The sequence below is a fragment of the Erinaceus europaeus genome, chromosome 3 (assembly GCF_950295315.1).
Source record: "Erinaceus europaeus chromosome 3, mEriEur2.1, whole genome shotgun sequence".
NCBI lineage: Eukaryota > Metazoa > Chordata > Mammalia > Eulipotyphla > Erinaceidae > Erinaceus > Erinaceus europaeus.
In genome coordinates, this window is record NC_080164.1 from 17,797,934 (window position 1) to 17,811,314 (window position 13,381).

At 40.7% G+C, this 13,381-nt stretch overlaps 1 protein-coding gene across 1 annotated transcript in view; it reads left to right on the forward strand.

Moving 5' to 3' along the window:
* Positions 1-1,126: 1,126 nt before the first annotated feature.
* SPATA31H1 (SPATA31 subfamily H member 1) overlaps positions 1,127-13,381 on the forward strand; it is a 29,351-nt gene continuing 17,096 nt past the window's right edge. The window contains exons 1-4 of the mRNA XM_060186766.1: positions 1,127-1,270; positions 11,032-11,074; positions 12,319-12,373; positions 12,576-12,671. Coding sequence (XP_060042749.1) covers positions 1,127-1,270; positions 11,032-11,074; positions 12,319-12,373; positions 12,576-12,671 — 338 coding nt within the window. The remainder of the gene's footprint in view (positions 1,271-11,031; positions 11,075-12,318; positions 12,374-12,575; positions 12,672-13,381) is intronic.

Below are 13,381 nucleotides of genomic sequence, written 5' to 3' on the forward strand. Positions count from 1 at the left end.
TTCAACACCCCACTATCTCAACTTGACAGATCATCCAGGAAGAAAGTCAGTAAAGACATAAGGGAGCTAAATGAACAGATAGATAAACTAGAACTATTGGACACTTTCAGAGTCATTCATCCCAAGAAACTGGAATACACATTTTACTCAAATCCACATGGATCACTCTCAAGGATAGACCATATGTTAGGCCACAAAGACAGCATCAGCCAATTCAAGAGCACTGAAATCATCCCAAGCATCTTCTCAGACCACAGTGGAATTAAACTAACACTTAACAATCAACAAAAGATTAGTAAGAGTCCCAAAATGTGGAAGCTCAACAGTACACTTCTTAACAACTTCTGGGTCAAAGAGGAAATCAAGGAAGAAATCAAAATGTTTTGAGAGTTCAATGAAAATGAAGACACAAGCTATCAACATATTTGGGACACAGCTAAAGCAGTCCTAAGAGGGAAGTTCATAGCTATACAAGCACACATTAGGAAACAAGAAAAGGCACAAATAAACAGCCTGATTGCACATCTTAAAGACCTAGAAGAAGAACAACAAAGGAATCCTAAAGCAACCAGAAGGACAGAAATCACTAAAGTTAGGGCAGAAATAAATAACATTGAGAAATTCAACATATCATGCGAGACTTCTATGAACAACTATATGCCACCAAGCTAGAAAACCTGGACGAAATGGACGATTTTCTAGTTCAAGCTGGGGCTTGAACTATGTGCACTTAACTTAGTGTGCCATCACTTGTCCGCTATCTCAACTTTCTTAAAGGTACTTTATCTTGATTGTAATTTGTGACTTGAAGTGTATAATCACAATCCAGAGGAAATTTATATGTCAGGACAGGCCACATGGAAGTCATACTCCTCTGTAACCTCGCCTCCATCCACTTTATGACAAATTGTCCAACCTATTGCTAAGAGAGCTTTTTCCCTTAGCATCAGCTATAGGGGCAGAGTCATGGGCAGCTAGAGGGGAGCAGCTGGAGAAGAGACTCAGACAACATGCACACTGGCTGGACTCTGTCATCTTAGCTTTGGAATTCCCATTGTGATGTCACATGGGGGTCATAGCCTCAAAAGAGAAAACTGCTGGGTTGAGAGGGACATGGGGTTGAGTAATGGCACCACTCTGGGAACTGGCCATCCCAGAACCATCATGTCTCAGCCTTCTATTATTATCAGGCTTTCTGATTTGGGGGTTTTGGATGCTGTTTTCTGGAAAGCTGAGCCGGACACAGGCGACAGTCAAGGCAGACGCAGAGGTATGTGGGACAATTTCCCTTTGAAACTTAGAGAAAGTCCTGAATCTTGGAACAGGGGAAGATTTAGATGGGGGACAGAGGAAAGTTGAAATAGTACCTATGGATGTCTTCCTGGAGTTCACTCTTAATCCTTTCCTTTCAGTTCATTTCACCAAACTTTGTATACTTACTATCTATAGCAGAGCACCAGACATGGAAGAATTAAACCTCAACTCCATTTTCTAGAAGCTCAAGATGAATTGAACAGATATATATGAAGGGGGGGGGAGAGAGAGTTAATAGGGGTATAGATATTTTTAAGACATAGGAGTATAGATATTTTTAAGACATAGGGGAAGGGAATGAAAGGGAAATTTTGAAGTTGGGGAGCTACAAGGTGCTTTCTGGGAGAACTTGGGTTTGAGTTGTGCTTTAGAGTAACGGAGAGTTTTGAAGGTGAGCAGAATAGGGCAAAGAGAGTAGAGGAGGATTTTCTAAACAGAAGGAACAGGCTGCGGGAGAACATGACAAGCAGAAGAGTGTTGGGTGTGTTTGAGGAGAATTAAGAACTTCTGTCTGGGCTGCAGAAGTATATAAAACTTACTGAGAAAACAGACTGCCCAATATATAGCGATGATGTAGATGACTTTGAATGCCACCCTAGTACTTTGTATATAAATACTTTTCTGTGTACAGTTTAAAGACACCAGGGATTTCAGGATCAATTTTTCCATCTCTATGAAAAAAAGACATTGTGATTTTGATAGCAGTGCATCTACAAGCCAATGTAGGGGTATCAGCATCTTAACAATATTAAATCTTCCTGTTCATGAACAAATTATGACTTTCCATTTATTTAGATTCTGTGTTGTTACTGCTATTGTTGTCACTGGGGTTTCACTGTTTCAGGACAACTTTTCACACAGAAAGACAGAGACAGGGGCCAGATGGTGGTGCACCTGGTTAACTGAAGACAGTCCAGTGCACAAGCACCCATTTTCAAGCCCCTGTCCTCCTCTACAGGGGGAAAGCTTCACAAGTGGTGAAGCAGGACTGCAGGTGTCTCTCTGTCTCTCTCCCTCTCTACTTCCCCTTCCCCTCTCAATTTCTCTGTCTCAAATAAGTAAATAAATAAATAAATAAAAATGTTTAAAAAATAAAAAAGAAAGTGGGGATCGGGCAGTAGCTCACAGGGTTAAGAAAAAGAAAAAAAAGGAGAGAGACAGAGAGAGAGCAATGGACATAAAGAGACCATAGCACACCAAAGCTTCCTTCAGTGTGGTGGAGGCTGGGCTCGACCCTAGGAGCCCTGGGTTGTGTGCATGTCAAAATAAGCACACAGTATTGCCACTCCTTCTGTAGGTCTTTAATCTGCACATCAATGCTTTACAGTTTTCAGTGTATAAACATTCCACCTTCTTGATTAACTTGATTCCCAAATATTCTTTTTATGCTAAAATGGAAGGATAATTTCACTGACTATAGAAGTCTAGGTGGTAGGGGGATGGGTGGTGACCCAGAGGGTTAAGTGCTGCGAAGCACAAGGACTGGTGTAAGGATCCCGGGGTCTTTTCCTCCTCCTTTCTATCTTCCCCGCCTCTCTTGATTTCTTTCTGTCCTATCCAACAACAATGATAAACAAGAAGGGCAACAAAAGGGAAAAAATAGGCTCCAGGAGAAGTAGATTCATAGTGCAGGCACGGAGCCTTAGCGATAACCCTGGAGGCAAAAAAAAAAAAAAAAAAGTCTAGGTGGCAATTTTTTTTAGCACATTAAAGATACCATTCCACTGATTTCTAAATATGTATCAACTGTTAATCTTATTGTTCTTTTGTGCAAAATTTTCTTTCTTTCTTTTTTTTCCTCCAGGGTTATTGCTGGGGCTCGGTGCCAGCACTATGAATCCACTGCTCCTGGCAATCACCCCCCCATTTTATTAGGACAGACAAATTGATAGAAGAGGGGGAGATAGAAAGGGAGAAAGAAAGGGGGCTGGGTGGTAGCTCAGTGGGTTAAGCACAGCGGGTTAAGCACACATGGTGCAAATCACAAGGACCACCTCAGGATCCTGGTTCGAGAACCCCCCTCTCCCCACTTGCAGGGGAGTCGCTTCACAAGCGGTAAGGCAGGTCTGCAGGTGTCTTATCTTTCTCTCCCCCTCTCTGTCTTTCCATCCTCTCTCAATTTCTTTCTGTCCTACCCAACAAGAACCATAACAATCAGAACAACAATAAACAACAAGAGCAACAAAAGGGAAAGAATAGCCTCTAGGAGCAGTGGATTCATAATGCAGGCACCAAGTCCCAGCATTAACCCTGGAGGCAGAGAGAGAGAGAGAGAGAGGGAGAGAGAGAGCTGCTTCACTACTTGTGAGGCTCCCTTCTGCAGGTGGGGAGCCAGGGACTTGAACCTGAATCCTTGCATGGGTCTTTGTGCTTAGTACTATGTGCACTTAACCGGGTGTGCCATAGCTCAGCCCCCCAAAATAATTCTCTTACATATTTTTGTCTTCGGTTTTCAACAGTTTCTGGGTTTTGTTTTGTTTTGTTTACTTTCATTAAAATTTTTTTAATTCATTTATTATTGGATAGAGACAGAGAGAAATTGACAGAGGAGGGGGAGGTAGAGCAGTAGAGAGACAGAGAGACAACTGCAGACTTGCTTCACCACTCGTGACACTTTCCCCCTGCAAGTGGGGACCAGGGGATTGAACCTGGGTCCTTACACATTGTTATGTGTACATTTAACCGGATGCGCCACCGCCTGGCCCATTCTACTTTTTTTTTTTTTTTTTTGGTATTTTGTGCTGATTCAAACACATCTAAGAGTGAATCTCAGACTTTCTTAGTTTTATTTTTAAATTCTTTTAAAAAATATTTATTTATTGGATAGACACAGTCAGAAATCAAGAAGACAGGCATGATAGGGAGAGAGACAAAGAGACACCTGCAACATTGCTTCATCACTTGGAGAGCTTTCCCCCTGCAGGTGGGGACAAGGGGCTCAATCCCTGGTCCTTGCATATTGTAACATGTGTGCTTAATTAGGTGAGCCACCAGCTGGCTCCAACTTTCTTAGTTTTGGAAAGCTCAAAAATAAAAGAAAGCTACAACAACAGCAGCAATGACAACAACGACAACAACAAGGTGAACAACAAGGGTAACAAAATGAGAAAAATATCCTCCAGGAGCAGTGGATTCATAGTGCAGGCACCGAGCAATAACCCTGGAGACAAATAAGTAAATAAATAAAGGAAAGCTAAAAAAAGTTTAGAAAAGTTCCTAAAGAGCTATCTAACTTTTCTAAAATTAACCTTCATCCCCTCTCAAAAAAGCTTAATTTTTATAGCACTATTTTTTAAGTTTACAGCAAAATTGACTATAAAATTATGAGAATTCAACATAGTCCTGCACTTTTCAAATGCTCTTCTTCATTTCCTCTCTCCTCTTTGGGGCTCTTGCTTCTCTGCTCTCTGCATGTCTTGATTTTTAAAAAAGGGAAAATGTTTACAGTGCCAATGTCTCCTGCATAGGCCCCAGCTGCTAAGGCACCAAGCCCTACAACACCAGCAGGCCAGAATGTTTTATTGTGTCCAAAAACATTCTTCTAACCACAAATATGGTATCATCACAGAATACTGCCAGAAAATCATCCAATGCTTTGGAAAGAAAGTGTGAAGATAATTATGACAATGGCTGTGACAATGTGTCATCAAGCCTGGATTCATGTAACATGTTTACTTGGCCTTCATTGCATTGAGATTAAACATGCATGATGGATGTTTTCAAGTTCTGTTTTAGAACACTTGAATGGCATTTAGCGAATAAATATAGTTACTATGCTGTTGGATTTTTAAAAAATACTTATTATTGGATAGAGACAGAGAAATTGAGAAGGACAGGGAGAGATAGAGGGAGAGAGACAGAGAGACACAGACGCACCTGCAGCCCTGCTTCACCACTTGTGAAGCTTTCCCCCTGCAGGTGGGGGAAAACCAGGGGCTTGAACCCAAGTCCATGTGCATTGTTAAGTGTGTGTGCTTAGCCAGATGTGCCACCGCATGGCCCCCTGTTGGATTTTCTTTAATGGGATTACTAATCATTGGTTTTTAATAATCTTTGAAATAACAAATTTTTCATTTATCAGTTTGAAAAAAATTGTAACCTGATATCTTCTTTTTAACCTTAAACCTACTGATTTCAAGTGGATAACTAAATGTTTTTGCTGGCCCAAGGGCTGGGAATATAGCTCAGTGCTATGAGGCCCTAAATTTGAACCCCTGCACCATAAGAAAGAAAATGTGGGGAGTTGCAAAGTGGGTTAAGCGCATGTGGCACAAAGTGCAAGGACCGGTGTTAAGGATCCTGGTTCCAGCCCCCGGCTCCCCACCTGCAGGGGGGTTGCTTCACAGGCGGTGAAGCAGGTCTGCAGGTGTCTATCTTTCTCTCCCCCTCTCTGTCTTACCCTCCTCTCTCCATTTCTCTCTGTTCTAACAACGACCTCAGTAACAACAACAATAATAACTACAACGACAATAAAAAGACAACAAAGGCAACAAAAGGGAAAATAAATAAATAAAATTACAAAAAAAGTTTTAAAAAAGAGCTCTTAAAAAATGGAAACAGGGGGAGTCGGGCTGTAGCGCAGCGGGTTAAGCGCAGGTGGCTCAAAGCACAAGGACCGGCATAAGGATCCCGGTTCGAACCCGGGCTCCCCACCTGCAGGGGAGTCCCTTCACAGGCGGTGAAGCAGGTCTGCAGGTGTCTATCTCTCCTCCTCTCTGTCTTCCCCTCCTCTCTCCATTTCTCTCTGTCCTATCCAACAACGACAACAATAATAATAACTACAACAATAAAACAACAAGGGCAACAAAAGGGAATAAATAAATAAATAAATAATTAAAAAAAAAATGGAAACAGGGAGTCGGGCGATAGCACAGTGGGTTAAGCGCACGTGGCGCGAAGCTTAAGGACCGGCTAATGGCCCCGGTTCGAGCCCCCGGCTCCCCACCTGCAGGGGAATCGCTTCACAGGCGGTGAAGCAGGTCTGCAGGTGTCTATCTTTCTCACCCCCTCTCTGTCTTCCCCTCCTCTCTCCATTTCTCTCTGTCCTATCTAACAACAACAACAATAATAACTACAGCAACAATAAAAAACAAGGGCAACAAAAGGGAAAATAAATAAATATATTTTTTTAAAAAAGGAAACAAAATGTGTTTGTTTCAACTTGGTTATTTTTTTTCACTTGAAGAATTTAAATCATTATTATTTTTAAAATCATATATTTGATTTTTGCTCCCACTTCTCCCCCTTCTAAAAGCATGAAAATTTTACATTTTGTTTCTGTCCAGCTGGTGGCTACTTCAGTAAGTTCAATATGCATGTTTATGCAGTTTCTACTGGGAAGTATTTTATCAATACAGTCAAGTCCAGTCATGCTAGGTTTTGACTTCAGCACTGCATTCTTAACTTCTAGAAGTAAGAATTGATTTAAAAAATTTATTATTTATTTATAGGCTAGAGAAAGCCAGAAATAAGAGGGAGAGGGGGGTGGTAAAAGGGAGAGAGGAAGAGAGACACCTGCAGCCCTGTGTCATCACTCACAAAGCTTTCCCCTTGCAAGTGGGGACTGGGGGCTCAAATCTGTGTCCCTGTTCATTGTAACGTGCAACCAACCAGGTGTACCACTACCCGGCCCAAGAGTTGATTATTTTAAAAATCCATTAGATCATCTTTTGTGGCTTTATGTTGATATTTTATTTCCTTAAATATTAGATGTGTCAATTTTTCTTCTTCCTCTCATCCTTTTCCTCCCCTCCTCATCCCTGTCCTCCTCCTCTTCTCCTCCTTCCTCCTCCTTTTTTTTTTTCTTTCCAGAATACTGCTCAACTGTGGCTTATGGTAGTGCAAGAGACTGATCCTGGGACCTCAGAGCCTCAGGCCTGAAAGTCTTTTGCAGAACCATTATGCTCTCTCCATGTGCTGTCATGCAGTAACCCAGGTCCTCATGCATGAGAGTGCATATGCCTTACTGGTGAGACATCTGCCAGTCCCAGTTCATTTTTGAGTTTTTTATTTTGTTTCATTGACATATTACTATTTTTCTTTTTTTACTAGAAACATTTTAATCAGCTACTGATAGTATAGTAAAATAACTTTAGGTAGTACCCAGTGTAAACATTTATGATAGTTCATTTAAGAATAATGTAGGGTGGAGATAGATAGAACAATGGTTATGCAAAGAGATTTTTCTGCTGAGGCTCTGAAGTCCTGAGTTTAATCTCCCACACTACCATAAACCAGAACTGATCAGTGCTCTGATAAAATAATTATAATAATCTATTTCACCATATGCCCAGCCCAATTGCATTATAAATTAACAGAAAACTTTTTTTTTTTCCTCCAGAGTTATCACTGGGGCTCCTGGTGATTATCTTTTTTTTTTCTCTTGTTGTTGTTGGATATGACAGGGAGAAGTTGAGAGAGAGATGGGGAAGATAAAGATATACACCTCCAGACCTGCCTCACTGCTTGTGAGGTGACCCCTCACACACACAGGTGGGGAGCCAGGAGTTCAAATCGGGACCCTTGCACAGATCCTTGCGCTTTACCCTATTACGCTTAACCCGCTGTGCTACTGCCCAGCCCTCACAAAACTTCTAAAGAAAGGAGACACTTCTGTTGTTTTATTGTCATGAGTCTGTAATGTGACATAGTGTTTGGTGCAGCAAATCCCCTTTTTGTCATTCTTCTAAAGATGGACTTCGCTGATTAGTGAGCCTTTATTTTTGCCATGTAAATTTTAGAGAGTTTGACAGATTATTGAAATATTCCAACTAAAATTTGGAATGTCTTAATTTAGGTAGTACTGACTTCTTTAGTCAAATCATTTCAGTCGCTTCACCACCTGTGAAGCCACCCCCTGCAGGTGGGGAGCCGAGCCGCGGGTCCCTGTGCTTCCTGCCATGTGCACTTAATCCACTGCACTATCGCCCGACCCCCAGTAAATAATTTTTAAAAATCAGTTTGTTTTAATACTTAACTGATCTAACTCATTTGATCTATTTCTTCTCTGCCCAACTTTGATATTTTACATAGTTTTAAAAATTTTACCATCCCATAGGTACTTCATGTTTATTAATGTATAGTGTTATCCAAGCTATCTGTTTGCTTCCTTCCCCTGCTTCTTCTTCAGTTTCCAAGTGGAATTATATTTACTTTTGCCTTTTGCTGTGGAGGCATCACCAGCCCAGGCCACCTTTATGTTCAATTTGAGGGCTCCTGTCTATACAGTAAATATTCATTAGATTTTCAAACCAGTCTGATGGACTCTTGGTTCAAAATCTTAGATAGTTTTTTTTTTAGGAAGATTTAGTCATTGATTAATGAGAGCAAGGTAGAAAGGATCAGAACATCACCCTGGCACATGCAATGCCAAGAGGCTGAACAGGAACTTTTGTGCTCTTCAGTCCCACATTCTGGACATCTAAACCACCTCTTGGTCAGCTCTCAGGGAACTTTTTTTGCAGAGTTTAACCTTCCATGTTTACTGTGTAGATATGACTGAATAAGTAGCATATGGAGAACACTAACCCCACACTCTGTCTTGCATATTTTTCAATTCCAAATATTCATGAGCCTTAGTGACTAAAACTAACCATGACCTAGGGCATTGAAATATTAGCTGCCCTTTCTCTCTTGTTTTTCCCTTATTTGGAGGGCTAGAGATTTCCTCTACTTTCTTGTGAGGAGCTAAATTCGAAAGGACACTTGTATTCTTTCTTTTCTTTGATAGGTCAGAGAGAAATCAAGAGAGTAAGGGAGGATAGAGAGGGGGAGAGAAAGATAAACACCTGCAGACCTGCTTCACTGCCTGTGAAGTGACCCCCAGGTGGAGAGCCGGTGGCTTGAACCAGGAGCCTTACTCCAGTCCTTGGGCTTCATGCCACACACTTGTTGTATTCTATCTAGCCTTTCCAAGCATTGGGTTGTAGAAAATGGTGTAAATCTGTGATATATAGAAAGACTTTTTGCAAGTACATAGCCTTTCAATATCAACTTCCCTTATGCCTTTTGTTTTTAAATATAAATTAATATGTGGACATCAGTAATATGTGACTATGCATAAGGTCAATTTTAAAACTGCCTGAAGTAGAAAAACACCACTTCAGCTAGGTGTAGTCAGCTGAACAATAAGTGAGTGATGAAATCACTAGTACATTTATGAATCCCTGCTGGTTTGTTGGGTATTTTTGTTTACACAGTCATAGACTCATGTCTTGATAGAAATTTAAGGGGCTGGATGGTGGCACAGTGGCTTAAGCATACATGGCACAAAGTGCAAGGACTGGCATAAGGATCCTGGTTTGAGCCCCAGACTCCCCACCTGCAGGGGGGTGGCTTCACGGGTGGTGAAGCAGGTCTGAATGTGTCTATTTTTCTCTCCCCCTTTCTGGATTTCTTTCTGTTCTATCCAGTAACAACAACAAGGGCAACAAAAATGGGAAAAATGGCCTCCAGGAGCAGTGAATTTGTAGTGCAGCCACCGAGCCCCAGCAATAACTCTGGAGGCAAAAAAAAAAAAAAAAAAAAAAGGAAAGAAATTTGAAGTTGTAGAGAAAGTCATTTCCACCTTTATGATAACCCAGAACATGCTTGCAAAAATAAAAAATAAAAAAAAAGCCCCTAGTAGTTTATTGTTTTTTTTTGGAGTTACTGCTTTGTTTTCAGCAGCTGCCTTTACAGCTGGGAACCACCACATCCCACTCTGTCAGTAAATGTTCTCAGTCAGTAAAAGTCATTGATACAAACAAATACAAAACAACATCAGTTAATTACTGATTATTCAGATCTATTTGGTGAAATTAAAAATCCACAGAATGTTCTTTCTCAGTGGTCCTTTCTTGACTCAAAGAGAAACCAAAACATTTTAAAACAAGTAAGAATTTTATTATGGGTGATATAGTAAGAGAAGGGGGCTCTTAAGCAGCAGAAAAGCAAGAGGGTTTTTTTTTTATCTCTTAGGGGTTAGGGAATTTGGGGTACAGTGGGCAGCATCAAAGGATGCAGAGGCTGAGCTGCAAGTCCAGAAAATGGCTTCCAAATCCCACCTAGAGGGGTAAATTTACTATTATAATGAACCTTCCCTCACCTTTGGTCTCCTCTACGCAAATGTAACCACTTGTTCAGATTGGTCCTGGTGTTGCCTTTGTTAGATATCGGTTGGTCAAACCAATGGGATTATTGTAAGGGATTTCAATTGGGCCCAGCACTCCCAGCATCTAAACCTTTTCAACTTCACATCTATCTATGTTTAGCAAAAGTGCATCTGACAGTCACAGCTTTTTAATCTGCTCACTATGTTTCTACCTGTCTGAACTGCTCTTTTCCTAAGAACCTTCCGTAGATTCTTTTCAACTCCAGTACAATGACAATCATGAGCAATTCTTCTTTTCTCTCCCAGAGAGACCACTAGTCACAGTCTGCATTCCCTAACACTTAGATTTCTGTTAAGCATTAGCCACATGGCATCAGAATTTGTTTAGATATCATTTTTCCTACTACTGTAAATCCATGAATACAAGGATTCTGTTTATTTGTGGTCCCACTAGCCCATTCAATAGCAAAAGCACTTATTAAGTATACAATAAGTTACTAATGGATAAGCAAAGTAGTAATTGTTGCTGCAGTAAAAGTCAATTGTAAAAATATTTGTGTCTGCAAGATGAAATGTGCTTAATCTAGAACATTGCCTAATTTTTTTCTCTTTTTGTACCTCTCTAGATTTCAAAGCAGCATAAGTTGAAAGATATTCAGAAATTCACAGGTCAGAAAGCCCCATACCTTATTCTTTTTAAAATTATATTTATTTATTTGATAGATACAGCCAGAAATCAAGAGGGGAGGTATAGAGATAGGCACCTGCAACACTTTCACCACTCACAAAAGCTTTTCCCCTGCAGGCGGGGGACCAGAGGCTTGAACTTTCGTCCTTGTGCACTGTAACATGAGCACTTAACCAGGTGCACTACCGCCTGGCCTCCCTATCCCTTATTCTTTTTTTTTTTCTTCCTATTCCTTATTCTTTAACTCAAGGCTAATGACATACCAAGTGAGTTTCCTTTCAGCCTTTAGTAGCAGGTGGAGGAAAGTTGGAAAATATTATATAAATGAATAAATGTGCCCCTTCTTTCTTGCATCTCTATTTCCAAAGAGATGTAAAGAACTCCATGATTATTTACATGCTTCCTTTCCTAAATTCCTTTTGAGCAAAATTGAAAGCATGAAAACAACATTTGGAGACACTGTGCTCCCCCCACCCCCATCCTAGCCACTGGATAGATTCCATTGTGAGGGGGAAAGTCAGTCTAGTGTGAAAAGGTAACACAAATATATCCCATTTTAAAATGAAGATAGGGCAAGTTGTATCAAAGGAATAGTGTCACATGAACTGGCCAAACTTCTAACATTCTAAGAAGACTGCAAGAATGAGAATAGTTTGCTTCTTGGAAGGAACATTATCAGTTATCAAGAGAACATTCACTTACTTTTAGCTTGTGGTTGCTCCACCTGAACATTTGATCGTCTGACTACTTTACTTGACCATGACCTCCATTGTTTCCATGATAACACAATTGTTTGTAAGTCAGTAATCTCCTGACTAGGACTTTAATATCACTTCATCATGCTGAGGTACTTTCTCTCTTTCCGCAAAAAGAAAACACTTCTCATCTTTAGCTCTTCCCCAGGACCCATTTTTGGTGCCTACCTAAGTCTGTGTTCCCTGATTGCAATTCTCGGGTCCTAAATAAATACATTTTGCCTAACGGCCTCCCGATTCTTTTGGTGAATAATGATGGCTGTTTCCCCCACTCCAACTCCCTTTACTTATTCCTGGTTTTCCTAATGACTCAAGTCTATACTGCCTGGTGAAGGCAACAAAGTATACCGCACTGTCACTAATTATCGTTGTCACTGACCATGACTTTGCCTGTTTCCTTGTTTGTAAAATAAGGACTAGAGAATGTCAGTTATCACGATGTTAAAAAAATTTTTCACCCCTACCTGCAGCTCCACAGTGGGAAGAAAACCTCAGGATGAACTTCATGGAAGGTAACCTGACATGGTGAGTGAAGCCCATCTTCCCCGTGTCTGTTTTCTTTCTTTGTAGCCTATGATACTGACAAACCTGGTAAGTGTTGAGGGTAAAATACCTAGGACTCAACTTTCCCCACTATAATAGCTGTCTTGTTTGTGAATCACTTTACCTGTTTCCTTACCAGCCTTTAATACCACTTCGTCACACTGATATAATCGGTTATATTCAGTCTTTCAGGATTCCCTATGGGATGGGCCCAGGAGTATATACTCTGGTCAATGGACAGAAGTCTTCAGCAGATCTTCCAACACCTAGAAAATGCAAGGTCAGGAAATGTAGTTTTGGGATTGGGACTGAGGGTGGGAGATGTTTAAGAGGGTAAGAGGGAGTGAGGAAGGTGAAGAGGGAGAAGAGTAATAATTAGTTTTGGCAAGGCAGGAAAGTTCTGGATTCAAAGGGAGTTTAATAACTACTGTGTAAGAGTGGGGGTATGGACCAACCTGCCAATGCCCATGTCCAGCAGAGAAGCAATTACAGAAGCCAGATATCCCACCTTTTTGCACCACAAAAAAAGTTTTGGCCCATACTCCCTGACCCCCCTTTAGGCTTTGAATTTTAGGGCTTTGAACTCAATTCCATCAGTACCCAGAGAGAGAAGAGTTAAAAAGGACATTTGGAAGTGGTAGTGGGTGTAAGTGTGACTTGGAGGGGGAGGAAAGGACAGGACCATGAAAGAACTGGTCAAATATATATATATAGTTATATATATATAGTTATAGAAATAGTGGTCAGCCCATGTCTGTGACCTTGTGAGAGCTACCGCAGTTTTCAATGGAGGGAGTGGGGACACAGAATTCTGGTGGTGGGAACAGTGTGGAATTAAGTGTCTCACACTTTTGTAAATCAATATTAAGTCACTAAGAAATAAAATTTAATTTTAAAAAAAGAGCTACTACGGATCATTTCTGATTAAAATAGAGACAATCATCTCCCTTTGCACTGGGGCAGAAATTCTTTCTATAAATAATTAATGTT